This window comes from Pseudorasbora parva, chromosome 18 (genome assembly GCF_024679245.1).
Source record: "Pseudorasbora parva isolate DD20220531a chromosome 18, ASM2467924v1, whole genome shotgun sequence".
Taxonomy (NCBI): domain Eukaryota; kingdom Metazoa; phylum Chordata; class Actinopteri; order Cypriniformes; family Gobionidae; genus Pseudorasbora; species Pseudorasbora parva.
Genome location: NC_090189.1, coordinates 40,028,840 through 40,046,667, shown reverse-complemented (window position 1 = coordinate 40,046,667; position 17,828 = coordinate 40,028,840). Strand labels below are relative to the sequence as shown.

The following is a 17,828-nucleotide window of genomic DNA, read 5'->3' as shown; positions in this document are numbered from 1 at the left end:
TTATTATCATCATGGCTCTTCACTTTCTTTCATCCGCGCGTTTCGCCGCGTCGCGTCAGCTTTCTGGTTCAGTCGCGTAGCGTCGCGTTGGTGACAGTTGTGATTGTGAACGAAGGGTCTGTGCTGTGTGTGTGTGTGTGTGTTTCTGGTTCTGGTTCTGAATCATACCGCAAACCGAGCCATTGACGTCAGCCGCGCGAGTCATCTCAGCGACCAATCAGATGCGAACAAGCAGATGTCTGTGAACTGCCAACGCGTTCTGATCGGAATGACAAGCCGAGGCTGAGCTCAGGTGAGAGACCTCCAATAAACGGGCGAGCAAACATTACAACCATGAATACTTAACAACGACAACAGCAGCAGAAGCAAGCCGACAGACTCCCTCTCAACCACGTCTTCAGTTTCATCCCCAAAAGATGCGCTCCTGAGCCTCATCTATTCTTCTCTTGACGGAAGAGGGATGGAGACTCGAGCCCGTTCAGTGGTCGGTACTGTCTTTTCACAATGAGTCTGTGTTTTACAACAATGTGTGCATGATATTTTCACTTCAATTAAGAAGCTTGGCTATTAGCTCAGTTAAATATAGCCCCTTATTTTACATGCAGCGGAGGGCTAAAAATAGCCCATTTTGAACAGATCTGTGACAGGTCAGTTTGGCTTTTGTTGTGTAGCCCTGGTATATTTTTAGTAATCTTTTTAAAGGCACAATATGTAAGATATTTGAATTAAAATATCCCAAAACCACTAGAACATTGTTATATATTTGTGTGTACTTACAATATCCCAAATGTTTCTTAAAACATTTAAATCCAGAGAAATAAGCTATTTTAACCAGAACATGGACCGTTAAAGGCATCATACACGTGTAACCCTCTATTTCCGTTGTTTTATTAGACAGGTGAGCAACTGTTTGGATCATTGATGGACAGAAACCAATCATTGATTATGATCTCGCTCACTGCAGTGTGAACAAGTCTCTCATAGTAGCACCAGAGTAGTATTATAACATCCCTTTAACACACTCAGATGTGTGTGATATGATGATTAAACAGAGCTGCGTTACCACACAGACACACACACACACACACACGCGTTTGTTTTTGTGAAATGTGGAGACATTCCATGGGCGTAATGGTTTTTATACTGTACAAACCGTATTTTCTATCCCCTTATACTGCACCTGCCCCTAAACCTACCCATCACACACACACACACACACGCACGCACGCACGCACGCACGCACGCACGCACGCACGCACGCACGCACACACACACACACACACACTGCCCATCACAGGAAATATTCTGCATTTTTACTTTCTAAAAAAAAACTCATTCTGTATGATTTATTTTGAAAAGTGGGGTAATGTCCTCATATTTCACCCTCTCCTTGTAATTCCTGTGTCATACCCATGTCATTATACACATTTATGTCCTCATATTTCACAAAAACATGCTCACACACACACACACACACACACACACACACACACACACACACACACACACACACACACACACACACACACACACACACACACACACAAACAAACAAACACAGACACACACGAGCGGAAGCGTTTGGTTGTCAGAATAAAAGCTCCGCCCAATCAAGTCATAAAGACACGCCTTTGTTTTGAATAAGAGACCACTAGCGGTGAAAAATTAAGTCAAGTCGTATTTATTCATATAGTGCTTTATACAATGCAGATAGCTTCACATTAATAAACAGATAAATAACAGTGTTAATGCTGTAACATTAATTAATTATGAATCAAATTCAAGCTATAAAGCAGCTCTAAAGAAGACAGTGATGTAATTATTCAGCTCAATTCAGAGAAAAAAAAACATACGTTCTAATGGTTTCCACTAAAAACTCCATTTCAAAAATCACAGACCTTTAAGAGTTAACCATTAAAGCCATCACCTAATGTTTATGTTTATGTGCATTTCAGCCATGGGCGTCGGAAGCAAATAAAAAATGGGTGGGTCAGTACTAAGGCAAAATATGATAGGTGGGGAAATTGTTTAGTGTGTGTGTGTGTGTGTATGTGTGTGGGGGGGGGGTGTCTGGGGGTTTATCAGAATTGAGTGATATAAAGTCAGAATTGAGAGATATAAAGTCAGAATTGAGTGATATAAAGTCAGAATTGAGTGATAGAAAGTCAGAATTGAGAGATATAAAGTCAAAATTGAGTGATATAAAGTCAGAATTGAGTGATATAAAGTCAGAATTGAGTGATAGAAAGTCAGAATTGAGTGATATAAAGTCAAAATTGAGTGATATAAAGTCAGAATTGAGTGATATAAAGTCAGAATTGAGTGATAGAAAGTCAGAATTGAGTGATATAAAGTCAGAATTGTGAGATATAAAGTCAGAATTGAGAGATATAAAGTCAGAATTGAGAGATATAAAGTCAGAATTGAGAGATATAAAGTCTGAATTGAGAGATATAAAGTCAGAACTGAGAGATATAAAGTCAGAATTGTGAGATATAAAGTCAGAACTGTGAGATATAAAGTCAGAATTGAGAGATATAAAGTCTGAATTGAGAGATATAAAGTCAGAATTGTGAGATATAAAGTCAGAATTGAGTGATATAAAGTCAGAATTGAGAGATATAAAGTCAGAATTGTGAGATATAAAGTCAGAATTGAGTGATATAAAGTCAGAATTGAGAGATATAAAGTCAGAATTGTGAGATATAAAGTCAGAACTGTGAGATATAAAGTCAGAATTGAGAGATATAAAGTCAGAATTGAGTGATATAAAGTCAGAATTGTGAGATATAAAGTCAGAACTGTGAGATATAAAGTCAGAATTGAGTGATATAAAGTCAGAATTGTGAGATATAAAGTCAGAATTGAGTGATATAAAGTCAGAATTGTGAGATATAAAGTCAGAACTGTGAGATATAAAGTCAGAATTGAGAGATATAAAGTCTGAATTGAGAGATATAAAGTCAGAATTGTGAGATATAAAGTCAGAACTGTGAGATATAAAGTCAGAATTGAGTGATATAAAGTCAGAATTGTGAGATATAAAGTCAGAATTGAGAGATATAAAGTCAGAATTGTGAGATATAAAGTCAGAACTGTGAGATATAAAGTCAGAATTGAGTGATATAAAGTCAGAACTGTGAGATATAAAGTCAGAATTGTGAGATATAGTCAGAATTGTGAGATATAAAGTCAGAATTGTGAGATATAAAGTCAGAATTGTGAGATATAAAGTCAGAATTGAGAGATATAAAGTCAGAATTGTGAGATATAAAGTCAGAATTGTGAGATATAAAGTCAGAATTGTGAGATATAAATTCAGAATTGTGAGATATAAAGTCAGAATTGTGAGATATAAAGTCAGAATTGAGTGATATAAAGTCAGAATTGTGAGATATAAAGTCAGAATTGAGAGATATAAAGTCAGAATTGAGAGATATAAAGTCAGAATTGAGAGATATAAAGTCAGAATTGTGAGATATAAAGTCAGAATTGTGAGATATAAAGTCAGAATTGAGTGATATAAAGTCAGAATTGTGAGATATAAAGTCAGAATTGAGAGATATAAAGTCAGAACTGTGAGATATAAAGTCAGAATTGAGTGATATAAAGTCAGAATTGTGAGATATAAAGTCAGAATTGAGTGATATAAAGTCAGAATTGTGAGATATAAAGTCAGAATTGTGAGATATAAAGTCAGAATTGAGAGATATAAAGTCAGAATTGTGAGATATAAAGTCAGAATTGTGAGATATAAAGTCAGAATTGAGAGATATAAAGTCAGAATTGTGAGATATAAAGTCAGAATTGAGAGATATAAAGTCAGAATTGTGAGATATAAAGTCAGAATTGTGAGATATAAAGTCAGAATTGAGTGATATAAAGTCAGAATTGTGAGATATAAAGTCAGAATTGTGAGATATAAAGTCAGAATTGAGAGATATAAAGTCAGAATTGTGAGATATAAAGTCAGAATTGAGATATAAAGTCAGAATTGTGAGATATAAAGTCAGAATTGAGAGATATAAAGTCAGAATTGTGAGATATAAAGTCAGAATTGAGAGATATAAAGTCAGAATTGTGAGATATAAAGTCAGAATTGAGTGATATAAAGTCAGAATTGAGAGATATAAAGTCAGAATTGTGAGATATAAAGTCAGAATTGTGAGATATAAAGTCAGAATTGAGAGATATAAAGTCAGAATTGTGAGATATAAAGTCAGAACTGTGAGATATAAAGTCAGAACTGTGAGATATAAAGTCAGAATTGAGAGATATAAAGTCAGAATTGTGAGATATAAAGTCAGAATTGTGAGATATAAAGTCAGAATTGAGAGATATAAAGTCAGAATTGAGTGATATAAAGTCAGAATTGAGTGATATAAAGTCAGAACTGTGAGATATAAAGTCAGAATTGAGAGATATAAAGTCAGAATTGTGAGATATAAAGTCAGAATTGTGAGATATAAAGTCAGAATTGTGAGATATAAAGTCAGAATTGTGAGATATAAAGTCAGAATTGTGAGATATAAAGTCAGAATTGAGAGATATAAAGTCAGAATTGTGAGATATAAAGTCAGAATTGTGAGATATAAAGTCAGAACTGTGAGATATAAAGTCAGAATTGAGAGATATAAAGTCAGAATTGTGAGATATAAAGTCAGAATTGTGAGATATAAAGTCAGAATTGAGAGATATAAAGTCAGAATTGTGAGATATAAAGTCAGAATTGTGAGATATAAAGTCAGAACTGTGAGATATAAAGTCAGAATTGAGAGATATAAAGTCAGAATTGTGAGATATAAAGTCAGAATTGAGAGATATAAAGTCAGAATTGTGAGATATAAAGTCAGAATTGAGTGATATAAAGTCAGAATTGAGAGATATAAAGTCAGAATTGTGAGATATAAAGTCAGAATTGAGAGATATAAAGTCAGAATTGTGAGATATAAAGTCAGAATTGTGAGATATAAAGTCAGAATTGAGAGATATAAAGTCAGAATTGAGAGATATAAAGTCAGAATTGTGAGATATAAAGTCAGAATTGTGAGATATAAAGTCAGAATTGAGAGATATAAAGTCAGAATTGTGAGATATAAAGTCAGAATTGTGAGATATAAAGTCAGAATTGTGAGATATAAAGTCAGAATTGAGAGATATAAAGTAAGAATTGAGAGATATAAAATCAGAATTGTGAGATATAAAGTCAGAATTGTGAGATATAAAGCCAGAATTGTGAGATATAAAGTCAGAATTGAGTGATATAAAGTCAGAATTGAGTGATATAAAGTCAGAATTGTGAGATATAAAGTCAGAATTGAGAGATATAAAGTCAGAATTGAGTGATATAAAGTCAGAATTGAGTGATATAAAGTCAGAATTGTGAGATATAAAGTCAGAATTGAGAGATATAAAGTCAGAATTGTGAGATATAAAGTCAGAATTGTGAGATATAAAGTCAGAATTGAGTGATATAAAGTCAGAATTGTGAGATATAAAGTCAGAATTGTGAGATATAAAGTCAGAATTGTGAGATATAAAGTCAGAATTGAGAGATATAAAGTCAGAATTGTGAGATATAAAGTCAGAATTGTGAGATATAAAGTCAGAATTGAGAGATATAAAGTCAGAATTGAGTGATATAAAGTCAGAATTGAGTGATATAAAGTCAGAATTGTGAGATATAAAGTCAGAATTGTGAGATATAAAGTCAGAATTGAGAGATATAAAGTCAGAATTGAGTGATATAAAGTCAGAATTGAGAGATATAAAGTCAGAATTGAGTGATATAAAGTCAGAATTGAGTGATAGAAAGTCAGAATTGAGTGATATAAAGTCAGAATTGTGAGATATAAAGTCAGAATTGAGAGATATAAAGTCAGAATTGAGTGATATAAAGTCAGAATTGAGTGATATAAAGTCAGAATTGAGAGATATAAAGTCAGAATTGTGAGATATAAAGTCAGAATTGTGAGATATAAAGTCAGAATTGAGAGATATAAAGTCAGAATTGAGTGATATAAAGTCAGAATTGAGTGATATAAAGTCAGAATTGAGTGATATAAAGTCAGAATTGTGAGATATAAAGTCAGAATTGAGAGATATAAAGTCAGAATTGTGAGATATAAAGTCAGAATTGAGAGATATAAAGTCAGAATTGAGTGATATAAAGTCAGAATTGAGTGATAGAAAGTCAGAATTGAGAGATATAAAGTCAGAATTGAGTGAAATAAAGTCAGAATTGAGTGAAATAAAGTCAGAATTGAGAGATATAAAGTCAGAATTGAGAGATATAAAGTCAGAATTGAGAGATATAAAGTCAGAATTGAGAGATATAAAGTCAGAATTGAGAGATATAAAGTCAGAATTGTGAGATATAAAGTCAGAATTGAGAGATATAAAGTCAGAATTGTGAGATATAAAGTCAGAATTGAGAGATATAAAGTCAGAATTGAGTGATATAAAGTCAGAATTGAGAGATATAAAGTCAGAATTGAGTGATATAAAGTCAGAATTGTGAGATATAAAGTCAGAATTGTGAGATATAAAGTCAGAATTGAGAGATATAAAGTCAGAATTGAGAGATATAAAGTCAGAATTGTGAGATATAAAGTCAGAATTGTGAGATATAAAGTCAGAATTGTGTGATATAAAGTCAGAATTGTGTGATATAAAGTCAGAATTGAGAGATATAAAGTCAGAATTGAGTGATATAAAGTCAGAATTGAGTGATATAAAGTCAGAATTGAGAGATATAGTCAGAATTGAGAGATATAAAGTCAGAATTGAGAGATATAGTCAGAATTGAGAGATATAAAGTCAGAATTGAGAGATATAAAGTCAGAATTGAGAGATATAAAGTCAGAATTGAGTGATATAAAGTCAGAATTGAGAGATATAAAGTCAGAATTGAGTGATATAAAGTCAGAATTGAGAGATATAGTCAGAATTGAGAGATATAAAGTCAGAATTGTGTGATATAAAGTCAGAATTGAGTGATATAAAGTCAGAATTGAGTGATATAAAGTCAGAATTGAGTGATATAAAGTCAGAATTGAGAGATATAAAGTCAGAATTGAGTGATATAAAGTCAGATCCATCCATCCATCCATCCATCCATCCATCCATCCATCCATCCATCCATCCATCCATCCATCCATCCATCCATCCATCCATCCATCCATCCATCCATCCATCCATCCATCCATCCAATCCATCCATCCATCCTGCTTTCTTACGTGACTCTTCTGCTTGTCTGGTCTCCAGTGATCCGGCCTCCTGCTGTAGCGATGAGTAACCTGCTCCAGAACGCTTCTCTCTTCCACTGGGATGTGCTGGAGGACAGAAACGCGTCTCCTGTCCCGTCCTGGGATCTGGAGCCGGTGCCGGTGCCGGTGCTCCTCAACCCATGGGACGTGCTGCTGTGTGTGACGGGCACGCTCATGTCCTGCGAGAACGCTGTGGTGATCGCCTTGATCTCCTACACGCCGGCTCTGAGAGCGCCCATGTTCGTCCTCATCGGGAGCCTGGCCTTCGCTGACCTCCTCGCCGGCCTGGGCCTGATCCTCAATTTCATCGTAACCTATATAGTCGATTCAGGATTCGTCACGCTGCTATCAGCGGGGCTCCTAATTACAGCTTTCTCGGCATCTGTGCTCAACATCCTGGCTATCACGGTGGACCGTTACCTGTCGCTGTACAACGCCCTGACTTACCACACCGAGCGCACTTTGGCTTTCACCTACGCCACGCTCGTGCTTTTGTGGGTCACCAGCATCATGCTCGGCTCACTTCCAGTTTTGGGCTGGAATTGCCTGGAGGACGAGAGCACCTGTAGCATCTGTCGACCGGTGAATAAAAGCAACGCCGCCGCTCTCGCAGTGTCCTTCCTCCTGATATTCGCTCTCATTCTGCAGCTGTACCTTCAGATCTGCAAGATCGCCTTCAGGCATGCTCAGCAAATCGCAGTTCAGCGGCAGTTTATCGCTGCGTCTCACGCGTCTTCCACTACGAAAGGGGTCTCCACCCTCACCACCATCTTGTGCACTTTCGCTTTTTGTTGGTTCCCTCTCGCCATGTACTCTCTGGTGGCGGACACACGGTTCCCAGTGATCTACACGTACGCCACGGCTCTTCCAGCCATCTGCCACTCCATCATTAACCCTATGATATATGCCTTCAGGAACCCTGAGATTCTCAGATCGTTGAGGATTGCTTGTTGTGGATGCATGCCTTACCGATTCACCATGCGACCAAGGACACCCAGCGATGTGTAGCGTCTTCGAATCAAAGCACAATCGTGGTAGTGGCCTATCTGTGAAGAGCACGTTGCATTAGAAATGTTTATTATTTGGGCAATTTAATAGCACAATGTGCTAGAAAAACCCTTACTTCATGGAATATTTTCAATGGTTTTGACATTTTTTTTGGTTGAATTGTTTTTGCCTTTGGTTGAAGCCAAAATTAATGAATAGGGGTTAATAGGAATTGGAGTTATGTTCAATATCCAGCCTGGTCTCATTGGAAAAACGTACCTGTGGCAACATTTTTGCAAACCACAAAATACGCACCAATTGGTACATATCGCAACAGTTTCAGTGAAATGTCCACTCGGGTGACGCTAAAAGCTGTACCTGAACAGATGTGCGTGAATCTGGCATGTTTTGTAAAAATAAAGATTGTATCCATGTCATTTTAGCTTGTTTCGGACTCGTCTTTGAGCTCTTTTAGCTTTCAGTATTGTGTACAATCTGTATCAGCTGAGCTATCGAGCAAGCTTAGTATGTCAGAAAATCCGAACATATGGAGCTGGTTAAGTGACGCAAACTCCAAAATGTATTCATTTACAAATCATGGACTATGGTTTAAAAAAAAAAACAGCTAAAAAATACTTGCTGTTTTACTGCCTCTAGTGGTCATTTCTGTTGGAAACTGCAGTGATATGTACCTATTGGTACATATCTTGTGGTTTGCAAAAACATTGCCACAGGTAAATTGTCAATGAGATCAGCTAAATCTCTCGAAAAATTCAGTTCACTTTCCTACCACCAGAGGTTGCACAAAAGGCAAAGCTAATAATGTTTCACAAGCTTCCTTTTCATTATTTTCACTCAATATAATGAGCACTAATCAACAAAAGCAGAAGCAATGTGAGTTATGACGGGAAGGCTTGCTCCTTGGTGGAGTAGTAAGTAAGAAAGACGTTACTATAATTGATCACTTCAGTAATTTTGTATAATATCAACAGTAACTTACTTATAGAGCTCCAAAATGACATGATAATGGTAAAAAACTAAATGAGACAGAAGGGAAATTTTAATTTCAATGCTTTTGCGTTCCCACATTCACTTGGAAAAATGTAGCATTCCCAAAGAAATTAGTTTTTTTGCCTTGTCATGGAATTTCCTAATTCGATATGATACCTTGAAAAATATCAATATTTTAATACCATTTTTGATACCACAGGGAGAACTGCTATATATAGTGGCATACAGATAATTTGTTATTATGTCATAATCATAATCTTTAGATAATTTGGGTAATTTTGTTGTAATAGCTTACAAACAGCACAGGTAAACAGTTAGTGATAAAATAAGAACAAATTGCAAACGACATTACTTATAAATACAATAGAATAAAGAAACAAATGAAATGAACATGGCTTTAAGTTTTTTAGGTGGGTCTAACAGTGGGTTAGTATTCAGGTAGGAAATGAAAGTAATCAAGTATAAAATAAAATTGTATTTTTTTAAATTCAGTTTCATTGTAAAAATTAAATACTGGTTAATGCATACAATTAAAGCTACAGACATCAGCAGAAATATTAGGCTCCTGTCACTTTAAGAACAAATGCACGGATCCAATATACTGCTACACAACATGCATTTTCCCTCAAAGATGACGTTCCAAAACTGACTGTATTTACTCTGCAAGGCGGGCATGACATAATTTTGTATGAAAAATAACTTAATTTGGTACTCACAAGCTGTTTGAGAGTGCCACTCATATAGATCAGTGGTGTGTAAGTGCAAAACCTGCAGAAATTAATACAATTATGAGCGAAACAAGCACTGTTCAACCGGAGCGAATGAGATTGAGTGAGTGAGAGGAGAAAGCCAAAGGGAAAAGGAGTATTGGAACCTTTTCAGATATTTCAGTATCGACACATATTGAAATATCAATATTTTTGACAACAACTACACTGTAAAAAATATTGTTGGTTTAACTTAAAAAAGTAAGTAACCTGGTTGCCTTGAAATTTTGAGTTCATTGAAATTAAAATTTTGAGTTGATACAATCAAGGAAATTGGTTTAATAAATAGAAACTTATTATTGTATCTGAACCACATAAAAAAGTGATAAATCATGAAAATAGCACAATTTGGCATGTTTCACTGCGTCATCACAAATAAAACACACAATTACCCAATATGCTTACACAATCTTTTAATAATATAGTATAATGAATAAAGGTTGTCGATTCTTAAAAATGTTCATTGTATTAACTACATTTTTTAAAATTTCAATTAACTCAAAATGTATAGGCACCCAGGTAACTCACTTTTGAAATCATTTTTTTACAGTGTATGAGTTGGGGAACTTAATTTCAGTGCTTTTGCGAGAGAACTCAAAGTTTCTTGGGAAAACAACAGTTTTGCAAAAGAGAAGACAAAAGTTTTAAAATTAATTTTACAAATATACATTTTCTTCACATCTCACATTTTTTCCATCACCATGTAGGAGCTCCATACTTACTGCCAACAAATAACCTGCAAGCTGCTTCACCACAGTACAACTGTACTGTAAAACTAACTGTAGTGGTTTCATTATGGCTGTCAATGGTGATTCCTGCCGTCGGCCTGAGGCATGCTGGGACATGTACTAGCCTTCCCCTGTGACCCTACATAACGCAGGAATAGAAGATGGAAAGATGGATGGACAATTATAGTTGTTGTTTGAATGCCGGCTACAGCTAACCACAGTTCACATAGTGTAGTTACAGAAAAATTACAATGAAATGAAATACTGAGGCAAAAATACAATAGTTATAGCAAAATACAAATATCCAGTGATTTTTAAAATACCTACAGAAATACATCATGAAGTCTGAGGGCGAATAAACAAAATACTGTACATCGTTTTCACAGAAAAACACAATTGGAGGTTAATTTTGGTATGAAACAAAGCCTCTCTGAATCTTTGGGTAATTTTTTAAGAAATTCATACAGTAAATGCTATTTTGCGGCTCTTAAATGTGTCGCCTCAGTTCAAGCGGCTTGCAAACCAATCATCTCTTCCACTTTATGACTAGTTACAGCACCAAATAAACGTGACTGAACATCAGAAGGTGTGTTGTTTCAAGTGTTGTAGTCAAGACCACCTCTAATCCGAGACCAAGACCAATGTGCGTTGAGACCGAGTCAAGACCAGACCAGCACTCCTTAAATTCATAAAGACCCGCATTACTGCCTGAGAAATTACTTATGTTTAATCAATAAACATAAGAATCATAACATTAGAATAATAAACTATATAGAGAGCTGCATGTTATACCAACCAAACGAAATCATTAACAAATAAATTCATCCCTGCACTGGTGGAGGTACAGAAGACACATCTGAATTGGTCAATTACAAATATTTTTATTTATTTAATGTTTGTATAAAAGCAGTATCAAGTTTGCAGTCATGCTCCAATTTGTGAAAACGGCTCTCTTGCTCTTGTGATATCGGTTAATTATATCACGTTATCGCTATAATATAAAATTCCAGATCTAACACGAATACATTTTTGCAACAATATCTTGAATTTTGTGAGCATTTGTATTAATTTTGGTGTCATTTTGACCCTCATTTCTGAATCGGCACAATAAATCAGACAATGCATTGACAGTTTAGTGATATCCCAGCAGTCGTGGTCTTGACCGATCTTGAAAAAAAATCCTGAGTCTGAGACCAAGACAAGGCCGAGTACAAATGTGGTCGAGACCGAGACAAAACCTGGTCTCAAAACCAAGATCAGTCTCGAGTACTACAACACTAGTTTCAACTAAAGACGTCAAACACACATTATTTTTCAAGTTCAAATCCACCTACGTCAATCTAATAACAATTTTTTCTGGTTTGACTGTCAGACAGAAAGCTGGATTCGACGCTGTGATTGGTCAGATCGCTCACTTGTCAATCAAACTCCCGCAGCAATAATTACACATTAAATACATAATCCTGAACACACAGTCACATGAACGCTGTAATGTAAAGAGCAATTTCTGTAGTGGTGTTTGGTGGCATTGATATAAGTGGATGTTCTATATGCATTTACACAGATAATCAAATAGTAATGTGGTGTCCAAATACAAATGAATATCATCATCAAAAGGGTATATATAATTATCCAAATGTAGCATACATGTTTCTTGTCAATACTAATTTTTGCCATTAAACGAACCCCTGTACAATTATTCCACTGGCACACTAATGTGTATATTGTACTATTCTCATCCTCCAGTGATTCATTATTAAATGCATCATGTTTCAGTTGTGTACATGATTACTAATATACTGATATTGACGGTGATGTTTACAACACTATAGCCACTGTACGAACAGACATGGAGATAATCACTTTCTGTCATGCGATAATGGCAGCTTTCAGATCAGTCGAATGTTGTGTGAATGTGTGGTGCTTTATGCATTATTTGCACTGGCTTTGTGTATTAAGATGTTCGTTTTATATTTGTAAAGGCAGCAGTAGTACAGAACAGTTGTGTGTTTGTCTTCACAGTCACGTTTGTGTGAAAACATCTCAGTTTCATCTGGGTATCATAGCGAATGTCATCCGTTCACCTGAGACAAAATGAGTGGAGGCAGCCAAAGAACCACGTTTGACATGTCGGATTTACTGAAGTTGAATGAAACGGTGTTATTCTAAATAATGTATAAGATGTCTTCTCTCCTGAATGTACCGCCTGTTGTCTTTTTTGTAGAACAATAACCCAGTCTGATATAAGATGATGTCCCAGACTGCAACCGTTGCTGCCTGGGGTTGGTCTTCATACATGTCACATTACAATTATTTTCTGTGTAATGTCTATATAGAAGTATATTTTTGTACTTCCTTAGAAAGTTTCAGTCCTTGTGTGTGACTGAATCCATAAATAGCATGGCACCGATCTCTGTCGAACATCCAGCCCAGAAACATGGCTCCTGTGTGTCTTCCTGTGTTTTCAATGGGACACTATTCTACTGCACAACATAGAGGTTCAACACCTTTCGGACCCAACACCTCCCTTTGTCCAAGAAAATACCCGCAGGCCCTTTTATCTGAGCTGATCTGTACCTCTGATTAGTTGTAATTAAAATTGATGCATTTAAAAACATGATCTCATTGTATATTTATTTTTTGCCCTTTTCTTACGACTGTAGTTCAATGTAAACTGTCATTAATCAAATGTCTATGACATTTTATCAGAACAGTGTTGCTCTCTCCCTGCGTCCCAATTCGCATGCTATCCATACTAAATAGTACTCGAAAATATAATCAGTATGTCCCAAATCGTAGTATGTTGAAAAGAGTATTCCAAAGATACCCGGATGGTTTACTATTTCCGGTCAGAATTCGCAGCACGGACGCACATAACGGCTGATATTACCCACAACCCATTGCGAGTTGAAGGATTCGATTAGAACTACAAACGTGGATAAAACGTGTTAAAAAACTACAAACATGACGGATGTGCGAGTCCGACGGTTAAGTAGAGAGGTTTAGATAAAGGGGTTGAGTGACCAATTATCAATATTTAACCTGACAAAAATATATTTATTCAGTGTTGTCCACATTATATTTCACCTGCAGCAGCATTGTGAACTTTTGTAATGACACTTTTGGCCATTAAAGGTGCACTATGCAGCTTTTGTCCACTGGAGGGCGCCTATGCAAAACAAATGCGTAGTTTGATGACGCAAATTGTGAGCGCAGCATCTTGGGAGATGTGGTCTTCTCATCACAGCCGGTGGAAAATAGGACTCGGGCAGAAATCACGTTCATGCATGCGGTTATTAATGTTACTGTAGTCTAAAGCAGAGCAGGACCGAGTGTTGTGGACCTGAGCAAAGCTGCTGGAGCGATTGTTAAACAAATACACGCCTCGCGAATACCGGGACTTTTATTATGACGGGACGGGACTCATTTGCCGGGCGCCTGCACAGATCCGCTCTTCCGGTTATGATTTTGAGGTAATGGAGCTCTGTTTATCATATTAGATACATTTAAGTGTGTTTAAAATGATGTTATGACGTTACTCCGTGCGTTCACTTGTTCACACCGCTAAGAGTAAAGCGCTCCTGCCAAATAAAAGCCGAAACCGAGCGTAGCGCAGATATGATGTGATTGACAGGCGACTCCCTCAGGCGCAATGCTGAAACGTCCCGGTCCTTAGTTAAAACAGCAATTTTTTTACAATTTACAAATAGTTGGAAACATCTGGGATATTGTAGGTACTCAACTGAACAAAATATATAACACTGGCCTAGTGGTTTTTGGATATTTTACTGCAAAAATACTACATAGTGCATAGTTAACGGTTTTTAATGCAAGATTGTTTTTTGTCTTGTTTTTAATGCAAGAACATAGTTAAGCACTACATAGTGCTTTAACTTTTAAATGCATCATTATATTTAAACTGCAAACACACGAGGAGAGTCTCTGCGTTAAAGACACACACATGGCAGATCAACGAGCGGCTACATTTCTCTCCCGACGGCAGGAGATTAAACTGAATGTGGAGGATTTGAACTGTGATGATTGACAGCAGTTTAAACGGTGATGATGGGATGCACGTAACTAAGTGACCGTTAAAGATGATGAAGTAGTCCCGAAGCTTGCATACTTTTCTGCTACTCACTCAAAAGTATGTACTTTTTCTTCACAAAAAGAGTACATACTTTTAGGACGTAGTATAAGTAGGGAATTGGGATGATAACACGGGAAACATCGCGAGATTGCTTAGCACAGAGCATGACAGAAAACGTGGAGTGGATTTTAGTGTATTTCGGCCAATAACGAGATTCACCACCCCATTAACGCTCAGAAGAGAGCTTTATAATGCACAATCTTGCAAAATTGCTTTTAAATGTAAACCCCCTTTATCTTTGACAGTACTCCTTGTTTATCAGTCCCCCAAAACAAAATTTGCATGACTTTCTAACAACACTCTGCTCTACTTCTGCCAATATTTTAATATTAGGAGATTTTAATATTCATGTAGATACCCCTCCTGCCACCTGGCAGATGAGCTTCTGCAATTATTGGACTGCCTCAATCTCCAACAGCATGTGGATGGCCCCACTTATTCTAAGGGCACACTCTGGACTTCATCTCTCCTCATATTGGAAACCTCTTGGTGTGTGATCTGGGTGTGTCTGACCACCCGGCCATCTCGATGGAGCTGCTGCGCCTCTTTTCCAGTACCAAAGATTCCCATAAAATTTGCTTCAGGAACCTGAAAAAGATTAACTTAGACACTTAAACTCAGGGGTGGGGATCGTTGATCCAGAAGGGTCACTCTCTTGCAGAGTTTAGCTCCAACCCTAATCAAACACACCTGAAGCTAATCACGGTCTTCAGGATTACTAAAGTTACAGGCAGGTGAGTGTTTTTTTCAGGGTTGGCCCTTCTAGAGGAACGTCCCCCACCCCTGCTTTAACTGTAGGGCTGCTTCCCAATTGTTATTTGTGGATCCTCGATTCTTTTTTCTAGCTTACTTTCCTCGCGCCTTAGCTCCATTATTTCAGGACGTGAGGGAAAGACGCGAGGACGGAGGAACTGAATCAAATGAAATTATATATCCTCGCTCCCTTTACCGTCTCTTCAAAGCATCGTTAGTTAATGATGACTGCACACCACTGGATTTAGTCGGGATTCTTGAACATTAAAGAGAACTACCGTATTTTTATTGTAAGCTTAAACCTCCACAAAATACCACATTTGTCCATTCACTTTTTATTGTGCTTAATTCTTCAACTGTCCGGTGTTGTTTGAACATTTGTGTCTCGTAAATGTAAACATAATAATAAAACTCTGGCATGACGTGAAGGGGGGAGTGCATACGTCACGATTAGTCGATAAAACACTTCCGCAAAGGATGGACGAGTGTATCCTCGCTCACGACTCCTCAGGAAGCTCCTCCATCCTCACTCCTCCATCCTCACCTTCTCCATCCTCACTCCTCCATCCTCACTCATTCATCCTCACCTTCTCCATCCTCACTCCTCCATCCTTGCCTCCTCCATTCTCACTTCTCCATTCCCACTTCTCCATCCTCACTCCTCCATCCTTGCCTCCTCCATTCTCACTTCTCCATTCCCACTTCTCCATTCTCACTTCTCCATCCTCGCCTCCTCTATCCTCACTTCTCCATCCTCACTCCTCCATCCTCGCCTCCTCCATCCTCGCCTCCTCCATCCTCGCCTCCTCCATTCTCACTTCTCCATTCTCACTCCTCCATCCTCGCCTCCTCCATCCTCACTCATTCATCCTCACCTTCTCCATCCTCACTCCTCCATCCTTGCCTCCTCCATTCTCACTTCTCCATTCCCACTTCTCCATCCTCACTCCTCCATCCTTGCCTCCTCCATTCTCACTTCTCCATTCCCACTTCTCCATTCTCACTTCTCCATCCTCACCTCCTCTATCCTCACTTCTCCATTCTCACTCCTCCATCCTCGCCTCCTCCATCCTCACTCATCCATCCTCACCTTCTCCATCCTCACTCCTCCATCCTTGCCTCCTCCATTCTCACTTCTCCATTCTCACTCCTCCATCCTCGCCTCCTCTATCCTCACTTCTCCATTCTCACAAAAATGAAACCATCCACCTGGATCCTTTTCCCACTGCCTTTGTTAAATCTAACCTCTGTGTCTTAAGTCACCCTTTAACCAAAATCATTAATCATTCCCTCCAGGCTGGTCACGTTCCTTAATCCCTAAAAACTGCTATCATCAGACCACTTCTTAAAAAACCCACTTTAGACCCAAATGTTATTGACAACTACAGACCCATCTGCAACCTTCCATACCTTTCCAAGGTGCTGGAAAAAGTTGTTGCTGTACAGCTTCAGGTCCATTTAAAACAAAATAATCTTTATGAGATTTTTCAGTCTGGTTTCCGCACAGGACACAGCACAGAAACAGCTTTGGTCAAGGTCACAAATTACGTTTTGATGGAGGCAGATGCTGGTTCCCTAGCCTGGATGCCAGCCGAACTTTGCCCCGCCCACAATTTTTTTAGGTTGGGCGGTTTGGTCTGGACTCGATCCATAGAGGAGTAATTATCTCCGAACAGAAACTGACCAATTGAATCATCAGGGCGGGCTTTAAACGATGACGGACAGATGATCAACAGTAACGTAATCATCACGTCATCAAAGGGGCTTGGGTTATATTTGTTCGAATCCTAAATGGAGAGCTTGTTTGTATCTGCATTCACCTTCACTATTTCTCTCAGAAATGATGATCATGCTGGGTAAGTGTATCATTAAATTATTTAAATTTTTTACTACACTGGCAAAGATCGTTTATTCCAGCGCGCGTGCAGACAGGGTTGCCAAGTTTTTACAACAAAACCGCCAACTACTAGCCCTAGCTTCTCGGGCGGTTCTCCAGGGGAAAAATGTGTTTGGGGGGTAAAATGTGTGTTATTTTGGCAAGGTCGCCTGCTAAAATTCGCACTCATGGGTCTATATATCACATAATAGGTGCTTCAACCCACTGACATAGAAAACAACCCACGGGAAAAAAAACCCGCAGTTGAGCTCTGTTGACATTTGACAA

At 37.6% G+C, this 17,828-nt stretch overlaps 1 protein-coding gene across 1 annotated transcript; it reads left to right on the top strand.

Moving 5' to 3' along the window:
• The first annotated feature begins 219 nt into the window (after window positions 1-219).
• On the top strand, window positions 220-13,378 carry gpr185a (G protein-coupled receptor 185 a). The gene is made up of 2 exons (XM_067423919.1): window positions 220-484; window positions 7,267-13,378. The coding sequence occupies exon 2, from the start codon at window positions 7,290-7,292 to the stop codon at window positions 8,274-8,276; it is 987 nt and encodes a 328-aa protein (XP_067280020.1). The 5' UTR covers window positions 220-484; window positions 7,267-7,289; the 3' UTR covers window positions 8,277-13,378.
• Window positions 13,379-17,828: the final 4,450 nt, after the last annotated feature.

Coding starts and splice junctions, on each gene's coding strand:
- gpr185a (XM_067423919.1), top strand. CDS start 7,290: ATGAGTAACCTGCTCCAGAACGCTTCTCTCTTCCACTGGGATGTGCTG.